A 21,348-nucleotide genomic window follows, 5' to 3' on the forward strand; every position below is an offset into this window, starting at 1 on the left:
GGAGTTGTTTGTAATGTTTAAAGCTGTTGTCCAACCCAAATTCTATAAAACGTTACTACTTGTCAACTCTAATATATAATCTACTGCTTAAAAATCTATACAGTGAAATAGAATTAGTTAACATTTCAATATTTGGATTAAAGATGACTATAGACTCTCTCATAGGATGTAAAGCCCTAGAAGAGCAGCTAAGTAAATACCTATTAATATTCTATTAATACCAGTTTCATTTCACACTTCATTTCTATTTCAGAAATGAGTCAAAGGACTGTATCCAACAGATTGAGACTAATACTAGTGAAATAAAATTTATTATTCTATTCTATCATTAAAAAACCCAGCAAAACGCCAATAACAAAAACAAAACTTTAAGACCACTATTTGGCTCTCTCTGACTCCCTTCCCTGGACAGCCATTAAATAATTGACTTTTGAGGAAAAACAAGCACATTTGTAAAAAGTTTGGCTTCTTGTGAGTCCTTTCTCCCTTTGTCTTTCATCTCTTTTACTCAAGTTATAAAAAAAGAGAAAGTAGATGCAAATCTTTTTAATTTACATTTTTAAAAACTTCTTTTCAGTTCCTGTTTCCCCAATTTAGTTTTTCACCTAGCTTTGGTTATTCATCTTTATAGTTCCTGACTTACTATGTTCACACCTTATCAAAAATTCTAATAGAATATAGAGTTAAGTTCTTGTGACCAGAACTTATTACTGGCATGGAACATTTGGTGCCAACCTCCAACGAATTCCAGATTACATTTGTATCCGCGTCCTCTTTTTGACAGGGCACTATCTTCTGCTGTCTCTGGGCAAATACACAGGTCCTGCCTGCTGGATGGCCAGCTGGGTTTAAGAAGGAGACGGACTCTCATGGTTGACAGCTAACCAGATGAATGTGCCTCTTCTGTACAGCTGAGGTATGGAATTGTCATCAGTGGGTGTTTGGTACAATTTGGTAGCTCGAAAGGCTGGGAATTCACATTTGTGATATTTAAGCAGATTTTAGTCTCATTGGCTTATTCCCAAGAATTGGGTAACATGTTATAGTTTTTGATGATTTGTTGGTTATTTGTTATTCTTCTAAATTCCCAAAGAATGAGCAAAATATCCAGTGGGAACATTGACATGAGCAGCAGGCTTAGCAGTCACTTTTGTGAGCCATCAGCCATGGCACATTACATTAAAAACCCCAAACGCAGGCCAATCTTGGGTCAGAATTCTCCCCAGTTAGAGGAAGACTCTACCATGAAGGAAAAGAGCAAGTTCAGAAAGAGTCTTGGCTTAAAATGTAAGGTTTGAGACTCTTAGTAGAGTGGAAGGGGTGGAAACAGGTAGTGTTTATTAGAAATAAAAATTTGCTGCCACAGAGAATCACAGGGATTATCAAGAGTATAGTAATTCAGCTACAAAGAATTCATACCTTGTAACGGGTGTCACCTGAGTTAAACGAAGATGAACTTTGACTTTTATTTAAAATTAAATAAATATATAAACCCTAGAGTAAAATATTTCTTCTTCAAAATGTGTCTTGAGGTTTTTCATTGTCCAAACCTTGGATTATCGTAAATTCATCCTAAATTTCTTTCTGGTGACTCCTAAGATAAAGTGCTTTTTTTTCCCCCCTTCCTAGACATTAAAACACATTGTGCTCTTTTAAAGGCTTATTCTTTCCATCTGCTTGACCATATTAAGAATAGTCATGAAAAATGGCTGACCTAAAACAAGTGGGATTTTAGGACCCAAAGAAGCTGATAGTAAGGAGTGAGCATTTAGGTCTATTCACCAAGAAAAAGGAAATAAGTTCCCTGACACTGGAGCTTCAATTCCTTTTGTTACAGGATTGTACTTCAGCTTCTTTTTCTGCTTAGTCATTGCTTTAACTCCCACTCTGAGATTAATTGCATGACCCTTGGAGATGAATGATCTTCCACTTAATCTTAGCCAATGCAATCTGGACAACCTCAGGGTTGGTGAGGCTCCTCTTGGGTGGTTTTCATTTGTTTTAAGAACATTAAAGTATCTCATAAATCTATATTTATTATATTGGTGAGTAATCTACTATAATTAAATATGAAATGCTGAAGACAATGTTAAGGTAACATTGGGGTCACAAACCTCTTTTTATGGTGGTTTCATGGCTGCAAAAATACTCTGGAATTTGCTTTTGTCTTTATGTCTGCATCTGTTTAACATTACGAAGCATATCCAACAGCATATTTTCAAATGGGCACTTTATAAGTGTTTTAAAATAATAGTGATGTTTCTTGATTATAAATACACACCGCTTATAACAAAAAAATTTAAGATGAATCTTGGAGAGAATACAGCTAACAATACCCTCATTCAATATGAAGTGTCTTCACTCACCAGTATTAGAAAATTTGGTGAGCCAGTTTTAATACAGTATTTAAGAATATTCAGGGTTTAATACTAGATCTGTTCCTACTAGTTTTCGATTGAGACCAGTATGGAGATAACAGAAATCAGGCAAAGTAATAAAAAAAATCAGCTCAAGTCCATGAATTTGGAATCTATGATTTAGAATGGACTATGGCAAATGTGCTAAAATTGACCTTTGTAATATGTTCAGGGAGAAAAAGGATTTGTTATGCAAATTAATATTGGAACAAACAGTTGTTTTTAGAGGTGTTTAAATTATCAAAAAGTATAAACTTTTCCAGCCCTTTATATCATTTATGAAAAAAAATCAATGTTACGAGGAAGTATTATTTGATAACTGAAGCAATCACCTAACCAATTTTCCACTTGACTGCAATAGATTAATCATATGCAATTGAGGAAAGTATCACAATTGCATGTTTTTCAAGCATATTCTGTAAACACTAGCAAAGCTATTCCTTTGGATTTTCTGAATGTTCAATATTAAGCAAGATGCATCCCTCCAACCCTAACAAAAACTAAATACTATGCTTTGGAACTCTGTCTTCAGTAAAAGAACTCAATTTTCTACGTTAGACAGATGAACAAAACAAAACAAATGTGCATACCCAAGGTAAGAGATGCTAAGTGTCAATTATAGGGATAAAACCACAAATCAATAAATAACTCATACTAGGAAAATATATATGTTAGAGGACAAGTGAATTATAGAACATAAAGAGAGTGAGAGTGAGTGTTTTCAACAAGCTGGGAAAATCACTTCTTTTTGTATTGAAATGTGCTACAAAATCTATTGACTATAAAGTTTTAAAATTGAATAAATCTTCATGCATTTGTACCTAAATTCAGGAATACAAATGAAAGAGTTACTCACTCATATGATTCCATGGCTAGTTTAAAGAGTTAAGATAAAGCTGCCCAAGGGTAGAAAGCATCTCCATAAATCTGAACACTATTTCTATCAGACATCCTTGCAAACTGGCCTAGGAAAATTTTACTGAGTACTTCAAATGTAAATCCATTGTATGGCTGAGAATAAACACAAATAGATCACAAAATGGGCTTTGTTAAAGAAAAATGTGTTGGTGACGGTGTTCCCAGTTCTCTGACTCCATATGTTACTAGTTTTAATTACCGTGTAGCACACACATACTTAAATTTTGAGGAGAATGAAGTTAGACTAGTTACATTCTAACGGCTCTAGAGAATATGGTGGCAGTGAGGTCAGCTTGTAAAGCCATGGTCCTCATGTTCCCACAGGACAGCAGCAACAAAATAAAATCCAGCATATAAGCAGTTTCATAATGTATCTGTAACCCTGATTTCTTAACATCCCATGTTTCTTTTGCTCTCTTCACACCTCTTGGTCTTTTCCTGATGGGAGCATATCCACTATTCAAAAATGAGATTTAATGAAGTGTTTGTAAAAACACACAGGCAAAGCCAAAATGGCAGCCACCAATTTGTTCTTATTTCCACTAGGCCATCCTTGAATTCGAAAATCTCTAATTATGTTTCAAGTGCTTTAGAGGGCTTAATAGATCACTAGTAGGTTTTACCACATCTTAATTCTGAAAATCTGTATATAATTTAAAGAAAACATATCCATGTGTTTCTGACTAACTTGCCATTAAGCTTATTTTGTAAGCTCAATTTCATGTCTAAAAAATATTTAAAAGCCTCTTTAAATTGTTAAGCTTTTGCCAAGAACAAGGTATCATAAACACACACACTGTTGATGGACTGGTCTTTGACAGCCCAAACTAAAGTCTGTAAATAGCTATCTAATAATACTACTAGAGGAAATACATGCTCCCATCTTTTTGCAAACAAATAGCTCCCTGCCCTCTCTTTGCCTATTTGGGGGACCATGCTATATGTTTATAACGTTATAGTGAAACTCTTATTCTGCTAACAGTCATTTTCCCTTGTTTTCAAAGTTAAGCTACTATATTCTAGGAGGAATTTTGCACCGTCGCCCTAGCCTCAATCTCACGTGCCTTCAGCAGATGTCTACAGCAACTGAGAGCAGCATGTGATTTTTCCATATAGTCGTGAGTTCCCAAAGAACAAACCAAAAGTCATGCTGCATCTGCTTTATTCGTACATGCACATTGTGTTCTCTCTTGGAACTCTGTCCTCTTACAGATTGCTTCAGGCTTGGAAGCCTCCTGGGCTGGGAACTTTGCTCCATGTCTGGCATATCCACTGATTCATACGACACTTAGGAGACCATGTATACTTCGTAGATTGAGTTGAAAATCTGAACCTCCGAAATACATTTTTTTAGTAAATTTCATTTTACATCTTCATTGTTAGTTTATAGTAGTTGGGTGGGGTATTAATTTTCATAACCTTTTAAAAAACCAAATGAGGATCTTTATTAGGTCCCATATTTAAACATAACCCTGTGAAAATTGCACATGGCACTTAGAGCCTGAAGGTCACTGACTCTACTGACTGACAGTGTCTTTGTTTAGACAGTGTGATGCTGCTAACATAACCGTTTACTCCATTTGAATACGATGTTAGCAATCTGTGAAAACCATTTGGCTTTAAAACAGCAGTGTGATTTGAGGCAAAAGGCCAATTTGCTCATTAAGTTCAAGTTTGTTCTTTGAACAACAAAATGACTGTAAAACAGAAAGAAAGATTTAGCAGATTTTGTGATAGAAATAGAAGGTTCTCAATTTTGTCAGCAACAAAATGACAATAATAAGAAATAATGGCTAATGCCAACCACATGTGTGGTGTGTATAATTTAAAAAGGTCAGAAAAATAGAAATAAATGGTCATCTTAAATATGTGGCAAAAGTGTTGAAAGAGACAGTGTAGAAAGAGGACTGGATTAACAGACAAAAGATCCTCATTCTAGTCCTGATTCATCTATTTACTAGCTGACGCTCTTAAGGTTGTTATAAACTTTCTTCAGCCTCAGTTACTTGAAATCTCACTGGACTTGGAGTCAGGTCTGGGTTTGAGTCCTGTGTCTGTTGCTTCCTATGTGTGATTTAAAGTCAACTACTCACACTCAAAGCCTCAATTTCCTCATTTTTAAAATGAAGTAGATAACAGCAATGCAGACATGCCCAAAATATTTGAAGAACTACGTAAGATAATTATGCAAAACTGCCAAGATTTAGACAAATCACATTGTTAAATCACAGCCCAATCATAAAGAATCTATGTCAATGGATATGGTTATTGGATTTGAGTAAGTATATACAACCCAAGCAAAGTATTTTCTTTGGCTTTTTGTAAGGTGATTTGGGGCCCACTATAATTACCCTGGAAAACCATTTTTACTTCTTCTTTAATAACTAGAAGTCTCATCTCCATTTTAATCATCTTATCAAGTTCCCAGGAATAATATAACTAGGTAACAACTACTCTAGCTTTACCCCTTAGGGTCCAGTGGTGAGAAAATTCCCTTCTAGTTGTTGTACTATTTAGTGGGGCTCCATGGAATATTAAGATTTAAACCAACTCAGAACTTGGATTTTTTAAAAAATTTGACTATAAAAGCTGTATATGTTAAACAACTTGATTTTAGAGAGTAAGATCAATAGTTAAGGGCTTTTTAATTATTCATAAGCTTCCTTTCCAGAGAAATGTAGGCTTGTGAAACAGGCCTTTTAGTTTAAAGGAATAGTGTTTCATGGCAAATCGAATATTTAATATCATTAATTAAAAATAGTTTTATGTTTCCTATGGAACTTTGGGTTTTTGCAGTTAGAAGATTCTGGATCACATGTTGGTAGTTTTATTCTTTTCAGTATTCTAAATACATATATTCAAGTCCTTTGGGTCTCAAACTAACTTGTTTTTTTAAATTTAGTATTGCACACACATTTTTAGTTAAGCAATAAACATCTGTCATCTGCCATTTATTAATATTAATTATAAATAGTCAGTGGCTCATGGGATCCAAGTACAGCAGCTGAGATTTTTCTAAATCTGACCTCCTTAGAGTTTATACAAAAAGTGTTCAGAGTAGTTCTCCTAAGCTCCTAGCCAATTTAAGGCTGGTTTGCAACCTAGTGTTTTAGATTCTGCATCTAGCAATCAAAAATGACAAACTGACAAAAATGATAAATGACAAAAATCCTGAAAAAAGCATTGTGCTAGGGGATTAGGTGGGACAAATAACAAGAAAAGATGTTCAAAGTGATATGGTGCCATTCATTAACTATTACTACAAGCTAAAGGTTATGTGTACAGTGTATGTGTTAGGAACATTAAAAATGTCATCTCCCTTTTCCATAGTTTTGTTGCTTCAGATGACAAATATGGAAGCCACACTTCCATAAATTAGTATAAGAGAATACAAATTTGAGGAGAAAGTCAAGAAACAAACAAATACAAAGCCAGGCATATTAGTATCTCCCAAGAGAGCTAGCGTTCACAGCTACTTATTTCTTGTCACCCTAAATATCCTACAGCTACAGCAACATATACCCTAAGACATCTGACATGACCTCTGCACAATGCCTTGGGGGGCACACTGACATATTTTTCCTTTCTGAGATTCAAGCAATTTTCCAAAGAAAAAATATTGTGCTATACTGTAGCAGAGGGTTCATAGAAATGTCAAGTTCAGGTTTTACCTGAGTCTAATTGAAAACCATAAAAGATTTTATAAACCATCTTGTTTAACGGTTTCAAATAAAATACCCTAGCACAGGGCTACTGGTTGGTTAGCCCTTACTTCAATACCAGCACTGCTATTTTCTTTTATTATTTTAAATTGTGGTAAAAGTGCATAACATAAAACTTACCTTCTTAACCATGTTTAAGTGCACAGATCAATGGCATTTAGTATATTCACATTTTTGTGCAACCATCACCACCTGTCAGTCTCCAGAAATCTTTTCCTCTTGTAAAACTGAAACTCTGTATCCATTAAATAGCAATTTCCATTCCCCCCTCCATGAAACCACCATTCTACTGGGTTGGCCAAAAAGTTCGTTCAGGTTTTTTATAAGATGTTGTTACAGAAAAAGCCGAAGGAACTGTTTTGCCAACCCAATACTTTCTATCTCTATGAATTTGACTCTTCTGGGTACTTCATATAGGTGGAATCATACAGTATTTGTCTTTGTGATAGGATTATTTTACTTAGCTTTATATTCTTAAGGTCCATTCATGTTGTAGCATGTGATAGAATTTCCTTCCTTTTTAAGGTGAATAATATTCCATTGTACGTCTATATACTACTTTTTGTTATCTATTCATCTATTGATGGACATCTGGGTTGCTTCAACCTTTTGGCTATTGTGAATAATACTGCTATGAACATGGATGTACAAATATCTCTTTGAGACCCTGCTTTCATTTATGTTGGGTATATACCTACATACTTGGAATCGGTGGATCATATGGTAATTCTGTTTTTAATTTTTTTGCCAAACCACCATGATGTTTTCCATAGCAGCTCTGTCATTTTACATGATCAGCCTTACTAGTAGTCAGAAAAACAAAAGGATACCATTGTTAATCCATCAGAATGGCAAGTCTTCAAAGGACTGATAACATCCAGTTTTGGCATAAGGAAATAGGCATTTCCTATTTATGAGGAAATAGGCATTTCTGATACACTGCAAATGTGAACTGTTCAAACCTTTTTGAAAAGTAATCTGGTAGAACACATTAATTTTTAAAATGTGCACAACCTTTGGTGTTTCCATCCAGTGTTTGGGACTCTATTTTATATTAGATCTCACAACTACTGAGCACTTACCAGATGCCAGACACAAGTCTCAAGAGTTTTATACACACATTAACTCCTTGCTACATCATTCCTTCACTACAACTCTGTGAGGTAGTTACTGTTATCACCCCCACTTTACAGATGAGGAAAATGGGGTATACAAAGCCTAAGTAATTTGCTTAAAGTCATACAGCTAGTTAAAAGCACAATTAAGATTTGAAAACAGGTACTCTGGTTCCAGAGCCTGTGTTCTAAATACTACGATGTATCGATATTACCTCTTTAACCCCTGAGAGAAAGGGAGTGCATCAGTTCATTAACATTATAGAGATTTTTATTGTAGTACTAAGAGCAAAAAGGGGAAAAAATTTTGCTATCCATGTATACCATTATGTTATATTGGTAGTATGCCATTATGGTATCCATACGTACCATATCATATATACCATTACTGACGTTAAAAATAATGCTTTTTTTGAAAATTAAACAAAGAAAAAAATAAACACCAAATCTAGAGTTGAACTGAGATGGTTTTGGTTTCCAAACTAGTTCAGTACTCTTTTACTTAACTAGGCTGACACTGCAAATATTAAACTACTTTGAAGACTGTGAACACAGACGAAACAATGATTCTGTGAACACATAATCCTTTGAAAATGGAGGAAACCTGCAGGAATGGAAGGAAAGGGTGTTAAGGCAGGAAACAAAGCAGGAGGAGGGGCACTAAGGGCATACAACATGGTAGGACGCCGAAGGGCGGAGGGAGAGACATTAAATAGGAAAACTCCCTCTCCTACACATTTCAAAGCAAAATTAGAAAAACTGGACAAGCGTGAATCCACCACAAGTTTGCCCAAGAAATACTTTAGTAAACTGCGTCTTAGCTATTGAAACAAACCAATTTGAAACAAAACAGAATTCCTTTATGATTTTGGTGTTGGTTGGAAACCAGAGGAGCATGACATCAGATGTTAACAGCTTGTACTTATTATTTTGAGGAATATTTCACTATTTCATATGTCCATGGTCCATAAAAAAGTAATTAGCTATCTAATTAGCGTTCTATAAATAAGGATAATAATTTTTGTTCACAGGTTGTAATTAATTAGATATTTTAACTACTGATCCTGAGTATGCATACATTTCTATGACTCATTTTTGGAATTAGCAATTATTCATATTTTCCAAGTGTGAGTTCAGTATGTTGATATTTCCTTGCCTAAAATGTGATATTATTCAAAAATCAGTGAAAAATAAGTTGCATTGTGCTTCCAGACATTAGATTTCACATCATACAAAAGTAAAAGGGATATCTCATTTAAAAATGTATGTTTTGCATTGAGATATAAACTGTAATTGGACTCTGTTCATAAACTATTTCCTAAATCTGATCTCTTGCAAAAAAAAGAAAAGCAGGCTTTTCCAGCAGAAACAACAAATAAACAAAACAAGCCTTTACAAGATATATTTTTCAATTATGGCAGCTTGGGCTCACAGAGGCTAGAGTTATGACCGGGTGGTGTATACACAGTATAAACACAAGAGTTCAGTAATTAGGTTTGAGTTAATTTTAAAGTTTCAGTGGCCTGATGTATAATCAAGCAAAAGGTCATTACCCACACTGGTACATTTCACACAGAACCTCAGCAGCTAGAAATGGAAATGGACATGTCTTTACTTAAGCTTGCACAAATCAATCCCAGAAACCCTTCATATGAGTACTGGATTCTTTTTCTATTCATTTCAGAGCCAGTTTACTCACAAAAAAAGTTTTCTAGCAAACCAGAGAAATCAGAAAAAAAATTAGTTAAAATATTATTAGCATTATGCTAGACATGCCTCTCTAGTCTAAAACAGATGGAGTAAAACTTTGGTTACACTTTCTCACTTAAATGTTTTTTTCCATAAATAATATTGGATAGGGATTACCCTATAGAAGAGTACAAGCTTCTAGATTTTGAGCTTTTTTTTTGGAAGAAGATCATTTGCATCTGTTGTTTTGTCAGCCTAGCACTCATTTCTACATAGAACTGCTACTCAAAGTGGCCCACGTGTCCCTTGGCTTCAATAGTGAGCATGTGACTGAGGCAGACCAATCACAGTACTCCATTTCCTCTGCCACAGTGATGGGTTCAAGGGTAGACATGTGAGCCAAGCTGGGTCAATTTGCACCTTCCATGAGATTGGAGGAATGGACACTGAAGGAGAGAGCGCACTATCCTTTTGGACCAAGAGCAACGTGGATATAGATTTAGGGCTTCCCAGAGCCAGCTTTCCCTGTGAGTAGAGACGGACTCACTGTAGCAGGGGAGAACAAGGCCAATAAACAGACACAGAGGCAGGATGAGTTGAAATGGCAAGAAAGAGAGAGGAGAAAAGAAGATGGAGCCAATGATATTGTTCGAGCACTTAGAGCAAACTGTGTCTTCAGCAAATAGTTTTCTTTTTGCTTAAGGTAATTTGAAGTCTGTCTTTTCAAATATCCTGATGAATACACAGAAGGTAACAGTGACCTTGGTGAAAAAGGACTGTCAATGAAAGACAAACACTCAGATATTGTTTTTCTGTTAAAATAATAATTACATACATTTGCAAATAATCTTTTAGAAAAACTGAAAAACAGTAAGAAAAATGATAGAAAAGCATTTCCAATTTAGGGCATGAGGAATGGGGTGCTTTAAACAAAAGGAAAAGGGAACTGAATAGAAAATTAAATGGAAAGTGAAGTACCTGTGGAAGAGAGCAGAAACTTAGTGGAATAACAAGTTTTGAAGCATTTCTCATTTACACCCATTTTGTACATGTTAATGTACACTGATGCCAGCCACTGTGCTGAAAACTTTATGCTTGGATTTGTCCATTAGTACAAAAATATACCACATTCTATTTGGGGTCTGCTTTGACAGCAATGTACAAGAATTAAACCATGCCAGTGGTCTTTCCCTTTCCTGATGCTAAAAATGACACTGTTTTAATGTAAACAAGTTTGAGAATGTTTCTGTTTCAATGACTGTCAGGGAATTTAATTGTAACCTGGCTGTATTTGCTTGGTCACACCTCTTGGGAGGCCTGTGGACAAGGTAACCAGTCTTTTCTGTCAGGCTGTAACAATCTACAAAGTTAGTCTGTAACACATCTATGAAGAAGTTACTGGAGTAGATAAAAAGAGAATAAGATAATGATCTATGGAAAGAATAATTCTTTTGTGCCTTCAAATGTGGGGTGTCTTCTTTGCCAAAGAGGTTTCAGCAACACCAGCAGTTTCAAGGAGTGACTGTGTTAGGGAGGTGGGAAGGAGGACAGGAGCATGAAAGGAGGAAGTGTCTTTTTTGCTGGAGAAATGTTTACTTTGTAATTAGCAAAGGACAAGAAGGCCCTTTTGGAAACTATACTTGGGGGTCCAGAATTTAAATTTATGCTGATGCTCTCTGAGGCTCTCTCTGGGGAACCCTCCTAATTGGCAGGGATCTCAGTTGGCTAGAACAGGCTGCACATGAAGCCAGGGTCTCAGGGTCATTTCTCCAAAGGGCCTGTTAACTCAGCTCTGTTCCACAGCCACAAGCTGTACCTTTAACCCTACTTAGCCATCTCACAAAAACATATTAGCATATCAACATGGTGGTCACAGAAAAATAGATTTGCCTTGAGACCAAAACAAAAAGTAGGCAGAGATATTTCGGTTTTGCCAGCATGAACAAATGTCTTTGTAAATGTGTTAGCAAACTAATGAAACTGCAGCTACCGACAGAAGAAAATCGCAAAGATGAAAACTGTCCACACAAGCATATGCTACAAGTGAGCTGATCATCGATTGTCTTTACTTTGTGCACCAACATAAACCATGACACCAATATCTAGATTCATGATGGCAGGGACTTTTGTCTTTCTTGTCCATTGCTATATCTTCAGCACCTAAAAGTGCCTAGCACATAGCTGGTGCTTTACTAAACATGTGTTGAGTGTATGAAGGTGTCCTGGCCTGGCCTTTTACTTATTCTTCCTATTCTGCCCTTTACAAACTGGAAAATACAATAGAAATAATCTCCTATATACCATCTCCTGTATCAACCACTAAGTGTTTTTACAAAGGAAGAGACACTACATTAGATAGGAAGAGAATGTTGAATAAACGAGCAATCACACTCATCTAGTTGCAAACAAGAGAAAGACCTCTGTGGTAGATGGAAAAAATGGTTACAATTCTCCACTCACCCCTGTATGTGCATGCCAAGTTGCAAAGTAACTATGGGACTTCTCCCCCAAGAGGTGAAATCTATTTCAACTCTTGAATCAGGACTGGCTTTGTAACTTGCATAGAATAACAGAATGTGGTGGAAGTAAAATTGTGCCAGTTCTGAGCCCAGACTCAAGAAGAACTGCTTCTTCTCTCCCTCTTAGAACCTTGTAGAACCCCTAGCCACCTTGAGGATGATAGAAACAGCAGTTTCCTCCGTCCTCAACCAGTTCACCACGTTAGGGAGCCAGCCAGAACTGCACAGTGGATCCCAGCCCATATTACCCACCCACATTTATTGTTAAATAAATGGTGGTTGTTTTAAGCCTGTATGTTTTGGGGTTATTTCTTACGCAGCAAAAGCTAACTGAAACAACTTCACCCCGATGCACAGGAGCTAAACAATGGCAAGATCGTTGTTCGGTTGGGGGTTGAAGAATGCTTTGTTTACTACAGCTACTACTCTATTCAACAGACTGACCAGTGTGTGTTATGTTACACATACCAATGGGTTGAAAAGCATTAGATATTTAGAAAAATCACAAAAAGGAAATCTCAGAAAGTATAAGCATTTGCAAGAATAATTTATTATAAAGATTGTTTTAGAATAGAGATGCTGCAGTATACACACCAACACAGCACAGAAGCCTAAAAATGATTTTTCTACCACCAAAGCAAGGTAGGGACTACACAGATAATAACAACACTTAAGTATTTTCCCACTGTGAATAATGCCCACCGTGAATTTTGACAACTATGAATGTCCCCAAAATCTTAGAGAGCCTACGAAAATGGAATGGTATGAACTTGGTATTGATTATAAAAAGATAATAACTGCTGGTTGAATTATAAAAAATGGTATAGTACCTGGGATTGCAAAACATGAAATAACAGGCTTCTTATTTTCTGCAGAACTTTTTCATTAACACTGAGAAATTTAAGAACATACAATGTAATTGTAAAATGTGCTCAAGGCAAGAAACCTAGTAACTGTCATTTTACTTTTTTCAAAATCTATCTAGGTGCTGGATGTGATCCTTCAGCCTCATTATTACAGAGGGAAGTAAACTGTGCATATATAAACAATCTTAGCATGGTCTTCAACCCACAAACCTGGGCAACAGAGAATGCTTGCAAAGATCCTGCCACTATAATGTCAATGTCAGAGGAATCAATTAAAGAAACTGGCGCCTGTCACAGAGGTGATAACACTCTTTTAACTATATGGATAATAAATTCGGACACATAGCTGTGAAATTTGCAAGCTCATTTGATGCTTCAAAGATTAAGTTGTAATTGGTGGGAAAGAAACAAAGAAGAGTAAGAGTTGAGTAATATGGCAAAGGAGAAAATATGTAATCAAATAAATCAGTGCATAGGCCATGAGTGAGCATAACTGAAAAGGACCCAAAGATGAACCATGTTTTTATGGGGATCTTCAGAGGTTAGGAGTGCCTACATCCTTCAAAAACAATAGCATACCTGTATTAATATTAAAAGCCTAATATTTAAATTAAGTTGTGGCATATACAAACTGTAATGTTTTAATCAGTAACAATGGTACTCTAGGTCTAGTTCTAGTATTTACAAAATTCAGAGAGAGAAAATTTTGGAGTATTAGGTTGAACCCTATGAACTGCTTATATTTGACCATTTATAATCAACAAAAATGGCAGTTTCATATGGTTTAACCTAGTAGATAGGAGTGTATTAAAAAACAAGAGATGACTGTAGCCACATAATTTGTCTCAGTGGAGAGAGAGCTAAATAGTGATTAAACAAATGACAGGCCTCTCCATTGGGGACATTAAATGAAAAACTGGGCTCAGCCTTTAAGAGAAAGTCCATACATTTGTATTAAGGAACATTGCTCAGAGTGAAAGGCATTATTTATTTGCAATAGACTACCTTTCTTGGAGGTTTTAAACATAGCTAAATATTTTCGTGTGGTACTGGAATATTTGAAAATCAAAGAATATTAATTTTTAATAAAATTGATTATTACCTTTGTAATGATTGGGGGGCAAAAATTTCCCCTCTGTTTCACCAAATTGTTCTTGTTACCAAAGGTTTGCACCATGTGCAGGTTTCCATTGGTGGCAATGAAAGGTTTTCACTGGTCCTTCCCAGAATCTAAACAAAAAACCCATTTGGGTAAGGACCAACATGGCCTCAAAGCGGGATAACAAAGAGAGATTGTTGAGTTTATACCAGGGTTTCTCATCTTTGGCACTACTGGCAGATAATTTTTGATGTGTGAGGCTGTCCTGTGCATTGTAAAATATTTAGCAGCCTCTCCCCACTAGATGCCTGTAGCATCCCCCTCCTCCAAGTATGACAATGAGAAGTGTGCCCTGGGGAGCAAAATCATTCTTGGTTGAAAACCACAGTCTTTAATGCCATTCTTATCTCAGCTCTGTACTTTGTCGAATTTTCTCTGACCTATGTTAAAGGGCTAGTGTACTGATTGGATGTAGGGAAAGAGCAGAAAGCTCCCATCCTCCAGTGCTTAAACAGGATGAGTGTCTGTAGACCAGCTGGTCCTCCTCCATGAGGTGATGGTGGTGAGAGGCCATCATCAAAATTCTCCAAGCCAGTTGGCATCCTACAATTTTGAGCTAATGACTCCTTCTATTTGGATTTTGAGAACAGTTCTGAAAATCTTGGCTAAATGTCTTGTTTTGAATTTGACTGAATCTTTAATATGAATCCTTCCTGTAGAAAACTCAACTCTTCATCACTGGAGTAGTTGTTATAAAGATTTTAAGAAGTAAACTAAAAGACAGAGGTGCAAACCTGGGAACAAAGCAGACTCCTTTTTTATTTGTTTCCTTTTTTAAAAACAAATTTTACTGTAACTTTAAATATAGTGCTCATGATAAATATAATGCATATTTATAATACTGGTATTTGAAAACATGATTAATAGCAATTTGTAAGTTAACATATAACACTTTTCTTCTATGTAAAACCTAGTAGAATTTTACAACTGTACTTTTAATTTTGGGAAGGCACATAAGGTGACCTTCAGTATGTTCAAATAATGCAATAATTCCCACACTTGTTTCCTCCCTTGAAATGTCTCTGGACATTTTATTTATTTATATTTTAATGGATTCTTTTTCTCCTTCTCTGCTAGGAAGGATGCTATTTCTTCTTTACACCAAGAAAGTAGACCCTGCCCCATTTCTTCCATGACTCTGTTCTTCTCTCTCCTTTCTATCCCAAGATCATGTACTACATGTAATTAATGAGGATCTTATTCATGCAATTCACCAAAGAACAAAATTTCTTTCATTCTTTGTGAATTGCCTCAAAACCCAGTACCTACAGGAAATTCTCTTCAGTTAATTAAAGGAATGTACAAATGAATGAGAAACATTTTGGTGACCTTCCTTTCTTTGCACCCTGCCTTCCAACCCAAACAAAAAAAATCACTCTTTTGCATCAAATGCAGACACATATACGCTCCCCTGTTCTGTTTCACTTCCCCTTATGTAAGATGGTTACACGCAATATATCAAAAGAGTTAATAAGTATGAGTTGGCAGCCATTAAAAGTGCATTTTCTCCTTGTTTACTTCTATTTAAAATATATTGTTTTAAGGCATATGTGATACTAGTATATATGTTAGCCTTCATAATCTCTTAAAATAAATGTTATATATCTTTGACATTTCAGATATATAATTCAATTGAGATAGGCTCAAGCTAGAAACTACTGCAATGGTAATAACTTCTTATTAAAGCTAGTAATTGATGGAGAAGTTAAGATATTAAAAGGCAGCATGCCAGGTAAAGGGAAATAATCCTAAATGTGCAAACAAGTAGTACATCAGATAAAAGTTTAGATTTGGGGCTACAGAAATGACATTTATCTCCTCAGATTAACTTACTATAACTATTCTCAGCATGAGAAGAATATTAGTAAAGAAAAATGTGTGTATGTGTAAGATTTTGCAACCAATTTTTCATATATATATGAAATTTTCATATATATAAATATGCATCTCACAACTAGAATAATCCATTCTGTTACTAAAAACTAGTTCCTCCTATTCAGCTTCTTCTTTGTGTACATTTTAGAAAGTCATTTCTGGATCTTATCATTCTTCCCTGGAGACCTTGCCTTTGGCAATTACAACACAGCAGAAAAAATCCTGCACACATGCTGCATACCTTTTCCAAATATGAGTTATCTACTTCTGTCTATTGTTAACCTCTTAGGCAGGGAAGATAGATGTAAGTTTAAATTCAAGATTTTTAGGCTAAATTTTTTTTTAAAAAACCTTATCTTTTAGCTTTCTCATCTGAAAATGCTCAGCCATGAACCTAAATGATGTTATTTTATGAATCTACAATCATTTAGGTGCAACTCAAGCAATAGCTATTCTAGTGGTAGGAGAAATCATGTCTTCATCACTTTATTGTTTATCAGTATTGTATAGCTCTGAGATATACAATATAAACAAGAAGACTCTGGGTAGTGTTATTATTTTGATGTGATATTTGATACAGTGGCATGTCCAGGGGTCATAATTACTTTTCTATTTGGTTTCTTCATATTCAAATAGATATATTTTTGATATTTGAGTTACCATTAAGAGAAGTTAAGAAAACTAATAGGTTAGAGAAGTAAGGAATGAAGGGAGAAGTGGTTACCTTCCTATCTTAAATTTCTAGGCTACTTGAGAAATCATTTTTGACAGACATATAAAAAGATGAATGAAAATTAAATAAAAATGGAACTAAATCTTGAATTTAATTATACATGTAATCCACATTTCCTACTTAGTAGTCTATGGATTATCAAATTTGAAAAAGAATAAAGCACCTAAAATTTTCTAGTTGTATAACATTTTCTTTGTAAACATAAAATGTCACTGTATCCTACTCAGAGGGGAAGAAACAAGGACCAGAAAGAAACTTCTAAGTCAAGCTTATGTTACAGGTTACTATTTTAAACTTCTTATGGCATTACTTATCTTATTTGTTGCTAGTTTAAAAACTAACATTTTCAAAGTTAATGTTTAAGTCAGTGCTAGCAAAATATATTAGAAGACCACATCCTCAAATAAAAGAAAAAAATGTAATTAGTATCATAATTTAATTTTTCTATTCGATGAGATTTTCTTCACTTATATTTTAAAAGCAAAGTATACTAAATACTGATTAGTAATGTAGAATCTTTGTGGAAAGAATAATATGAACAAAGACCACCTGTAAGTCATTAAATTTTAAGAAAATTTCGTAAACATAAGTAAATGTACGGCTATGGGAGCTTACCAACAAGTAGAGTGATGAAATATTTGATTTCCAAATCCAACTTTTAAAATCTAAGATGTTTTAAATTAATTGGTAACAAATGCCAGAAAGACCTTTTTCACTAGCCAACTTTCATTCCTTAAACCTAATTTTAATCAAAACCTCTTATAAATTTACAAAAACTTGAAGTTCCCTTAAAATAATCCATGTATTCAAAAAGTTTATCACATTAACTACTTGATTACTAATGGCAACGACAGGCTGTATCCATCCTGATGATGGTCAGTTTGGTCTTTTGGTACAGTGAAAGACACTGCAAAGTACGGGTGACCCAAGTTCTTTCTTGTATGAGCAAAGTTCAAGTTTTCACAGCACACTCTTCTGTGTTTCCATCGAAATTTTCCACACACCAAACCTCTCTTACTATGTGATATTGTGATTATCTGCTTAAACATCTCAACCTTTCACTGGACTCTGAGTAGAACTTCAGGATAGAGATGGGACCCTATTCAGTTGTGAATCCCCAGGGCTTAGCACTATGTGTGGCCATAAAATAAAAATTCAATAAAATGATGTTGAATGAATGAATGAATGAAATAAGCAAAGGAAGTTCAACTACAGAGTCAGCCAAGCTGCAATTAAATGAGAGGATCATTTATAGGCTCACCAATAGCTACATAACATATTTGTAGGCAGTGGTGCTGAGGATTAGTGAGAAAGATGGAATAATTATATTTTAAAAGTCAACAACTGCAGATCTTCTATATGGAAGTTTAATCACCTTAAAGCATCAGATTAAATGACATATTTTTCCTTGGCACTCATACGACTTCAGAACAGCCCTTACACAGAGTTATTTAATATTGATTTGGTAGGTTCTATAATCTGATGTATGAAATTACTGTAATATTAAAAAAATCTGGGGATAAAATGTCACGAATGCTTGTATTATACTTATAAAATATGTAACCTTTAAAATATGTTTAGCTACAAAAGCTTAACACCTAATTGCACTACTTTGGTTTGTAGGCAATGAAGAAAGGAGTAAGCTGATGGCTGGTATTCACCATGCTCATGTACCAAATGTTATTATTAGACCTTGTGTTTCTGAGGCTTCCCCTAAGTTTTCCAGGTACTAGGAAGGTGGATGATAGGAAAGATAATGGCCCAAAAGGAAGATATAGGCATATATTATATGCTTATAATGCAGCCCCCTTCCCTAAGATTCAATTAGCACACTTTTGTGTAGTTTAAAGTTCTGATATCAAGCTCCATTTTAAAAAATTACCACATCGATATTCTGTAATTTACAGCCAACATATTCTTTGTTTGGTACACATTTTAGGGTTTTCAGACATGAGTGATAATAAATGTTTCCTAAGAAATAAAGTGAAATTTGCATCAAATCATGAGGATTCAAACAAGCACATGTTGTTAGTATGATTGTACCTCGTTCTCCCTTCTGACACTTCTTTCTCTGCACTGTACACTTTCTTGTCTCACTGGTGGGGGGACACAGGTTACCCTTTGCTGATGGATGCTGTATTATTTCTCGGACCCGTGTTTCAGTCCCTCTTTTGAAGCCACATGTTTTTCCTTTTTTCGTGCATGGACTCCAAGGACTCCATTCACTGGCCTCACAGTGCACTGAAACAGAACACCAGAAACAGCCTCAGTTCGCTCACACATAGTTTCACAATTGTTAAATAAACAAGAAGGCTTGCTTCCATCAATACTCGCCCAAATTCTGAGCAGAAATCCTGCAGAACAAAGTTGGGCAAGATGACTTAAAGATAAAACAAAGAGAAAGTGAAAGCAGAAATATAATGTTTTCCACTTTTTGGTCCTCATATTATCAGGTAAACTCACTCTTGCATTGGGTTTACTTTTCACGGTAGATTTGATTAACCCAGGCATGAATATAATTATTCACAACTGACCAATGCTTTACAATTTCTAGAGCACTGCTACAATTATTGATTGATCCTGACCATAACTTGATAGGTTAGTCATTATTACATACTCGAGAATTGATTCTCAAAGTTTAGTGTGCAACAGAATCACCTGCAGGGAGGACTTGCTAAAACAAAGAATGCTGGACCTCTCCCCACCCAGAGTTTCCAATTCAGTTGCCTGGGGTGGGGCCTGGGAATTTGCATTTCTAATGATACACGTGATGCACATTTGCAGGTACTGAGAACACACTTTGCGAACTTCTGTGCTAGAGAATGATTAAGCAAAAAATGAATTCAGGTCCTTGGCCTACACCTCACTGCTTTTTCTACTTCATGTGCCTTTTCTTGAGTACTTCAATATTGTCGTTTATTCATGGGTGTAGATCAGGCATAGCAGTATCTATTTTAAGTGAATTCTGGGTCAATTTCAGCTGATAAACTGCTTCTAGAATTCACCTGACTGGCTGATTTCTAGGATGAACTGACATACTTTTTCTAAAACTTCTTTTGTAGATTTTTCCCTTTTTCTGTGTGTATCAATCTTTTCAATCTTGACTTTACAAGGTATTATAACAGATTTTTGCACTTCCAATAAAAATAAACACCTGCAAGGTGATATTCTTATATTTATGTTCATAAAATTTCCTGACTTACAACAGAGACGGCTTGCAACAGTAACTCTTTCAGATGATATGACTTTCTTTCCACAAAAACAAATTCTCAGTAACCTTGCTGCCTTCTGACTTAAAGAATCCTTATTTTAGAGCAGAATACTATTTTTCATACAACCTCAAGAAATATAACCTAAATGTTTCAGAAATTTAAAACCATTCACAATACATTTTTTTCACATGCTTTTTCAGTCACTTTCAGGTATCTGAATGCAACACAGAGTTGAATGGAAATGATTAGATAAGTGAATTTAAGTTTCTATGAACTTAAATGAACTTTACTGAACCACTTTCAAAGGAGTCTTCATGTTCAGTTGGTTAAAGAAGAGATCAACCAAATCACTTAATGATATCATAATCTCTTGCCAGTTAAGGTCATATCTCTGATCCCAATATTAGTCATTAAAAAGTAGGGGAGCTTTGCACATACAAATAAAAACACCTCCAAGAAAGCAAATGGAAAAATAAAAATCCAAGTTTGTGAGCTGTAACTTTGTCCAGTATTCATTTAATGCCAGAACTACATGGACTAAATTAGAAAAAAATTACATGATGTGGAAATGACCCAAACTTTGGTGATTTTCATAAGAGCAAAGGTGGTCTAGGCAAATGTACACCTAGACTTAAGAAAAACAGATATAAAAAATTACAACATAGGTAGCTACGAGTTTTTAGTCAGATGATGAATGGTTCTAAAAATGAAATTTTAGTGCCAATCTTAGATTATTCCATTGAAGAAGAAGGAGGAAAAATATTCACAACTAGCGAGTTCAGATATAAAGAGCTCTAATAAGATAGGACAGTTAAAAGGCCTTGAGAGGAGAAGAAATTTTCTTAGCTAAATACTTTCGAATGAACCTTTAATGTTAGCATCCAAAAAATATTTTTGGAAAGAATGGAAACTTTGGTGATCATGTAAAGACAACAAATAGGTTGATTTAAGTAGTATTCAGGTCATTAAATGAACAATATAGATCTGGGGCTCTATTTGGTTAAGAGGTAATTAAGAAAAAAACAGAACTGCTCAACAGAAAATGCATTTCTTCTATCTTCTGTATTAAGCACAATCTTAACATTGGAAAGTTTAACTGTTCACTAGTGAAACAAGTGTCTCA

General features: G+C 35.1%; 1 protein-coding gene across 1 annotated transcript in view; it reads right to left on the reverse strand.

The window, feature by feature from the left end:
- Positions 1-21,348, reverse strand: part of RSPO3 (R-spondin 3) — a 74,218-nt gene that overhangs the window by 18,064 nt on the left and 34,806 nt on the right. The window contains exon 4 of the mRNA XM_061207401.1: positions 19,057-19,254. Within this exon, the coding sequence (XP_061063384.1) occupies positions 19,057-19,254 (198 nt within the window). The remainder of the gene's footprint in view (positions 1-19,056; positions 19,255-21,348) is intronic.

This window comes from Eubalaena glacialis, chromosome 12, assembly GCF_028564815.1.
Source record: "Eubalaena glacialis isolate mEubGla1 chromosome 12, mEubGla1.1.hap2.+ XY, whole genome shotgun sequence".
NCBI classification, from domain to species: domain Eukaryota; kingdom Metazoa; phylum Chordata; class Mammalia; order Artiodactyla; family Balaenidae; genus Eubalaena; species Eubalaena glacialis.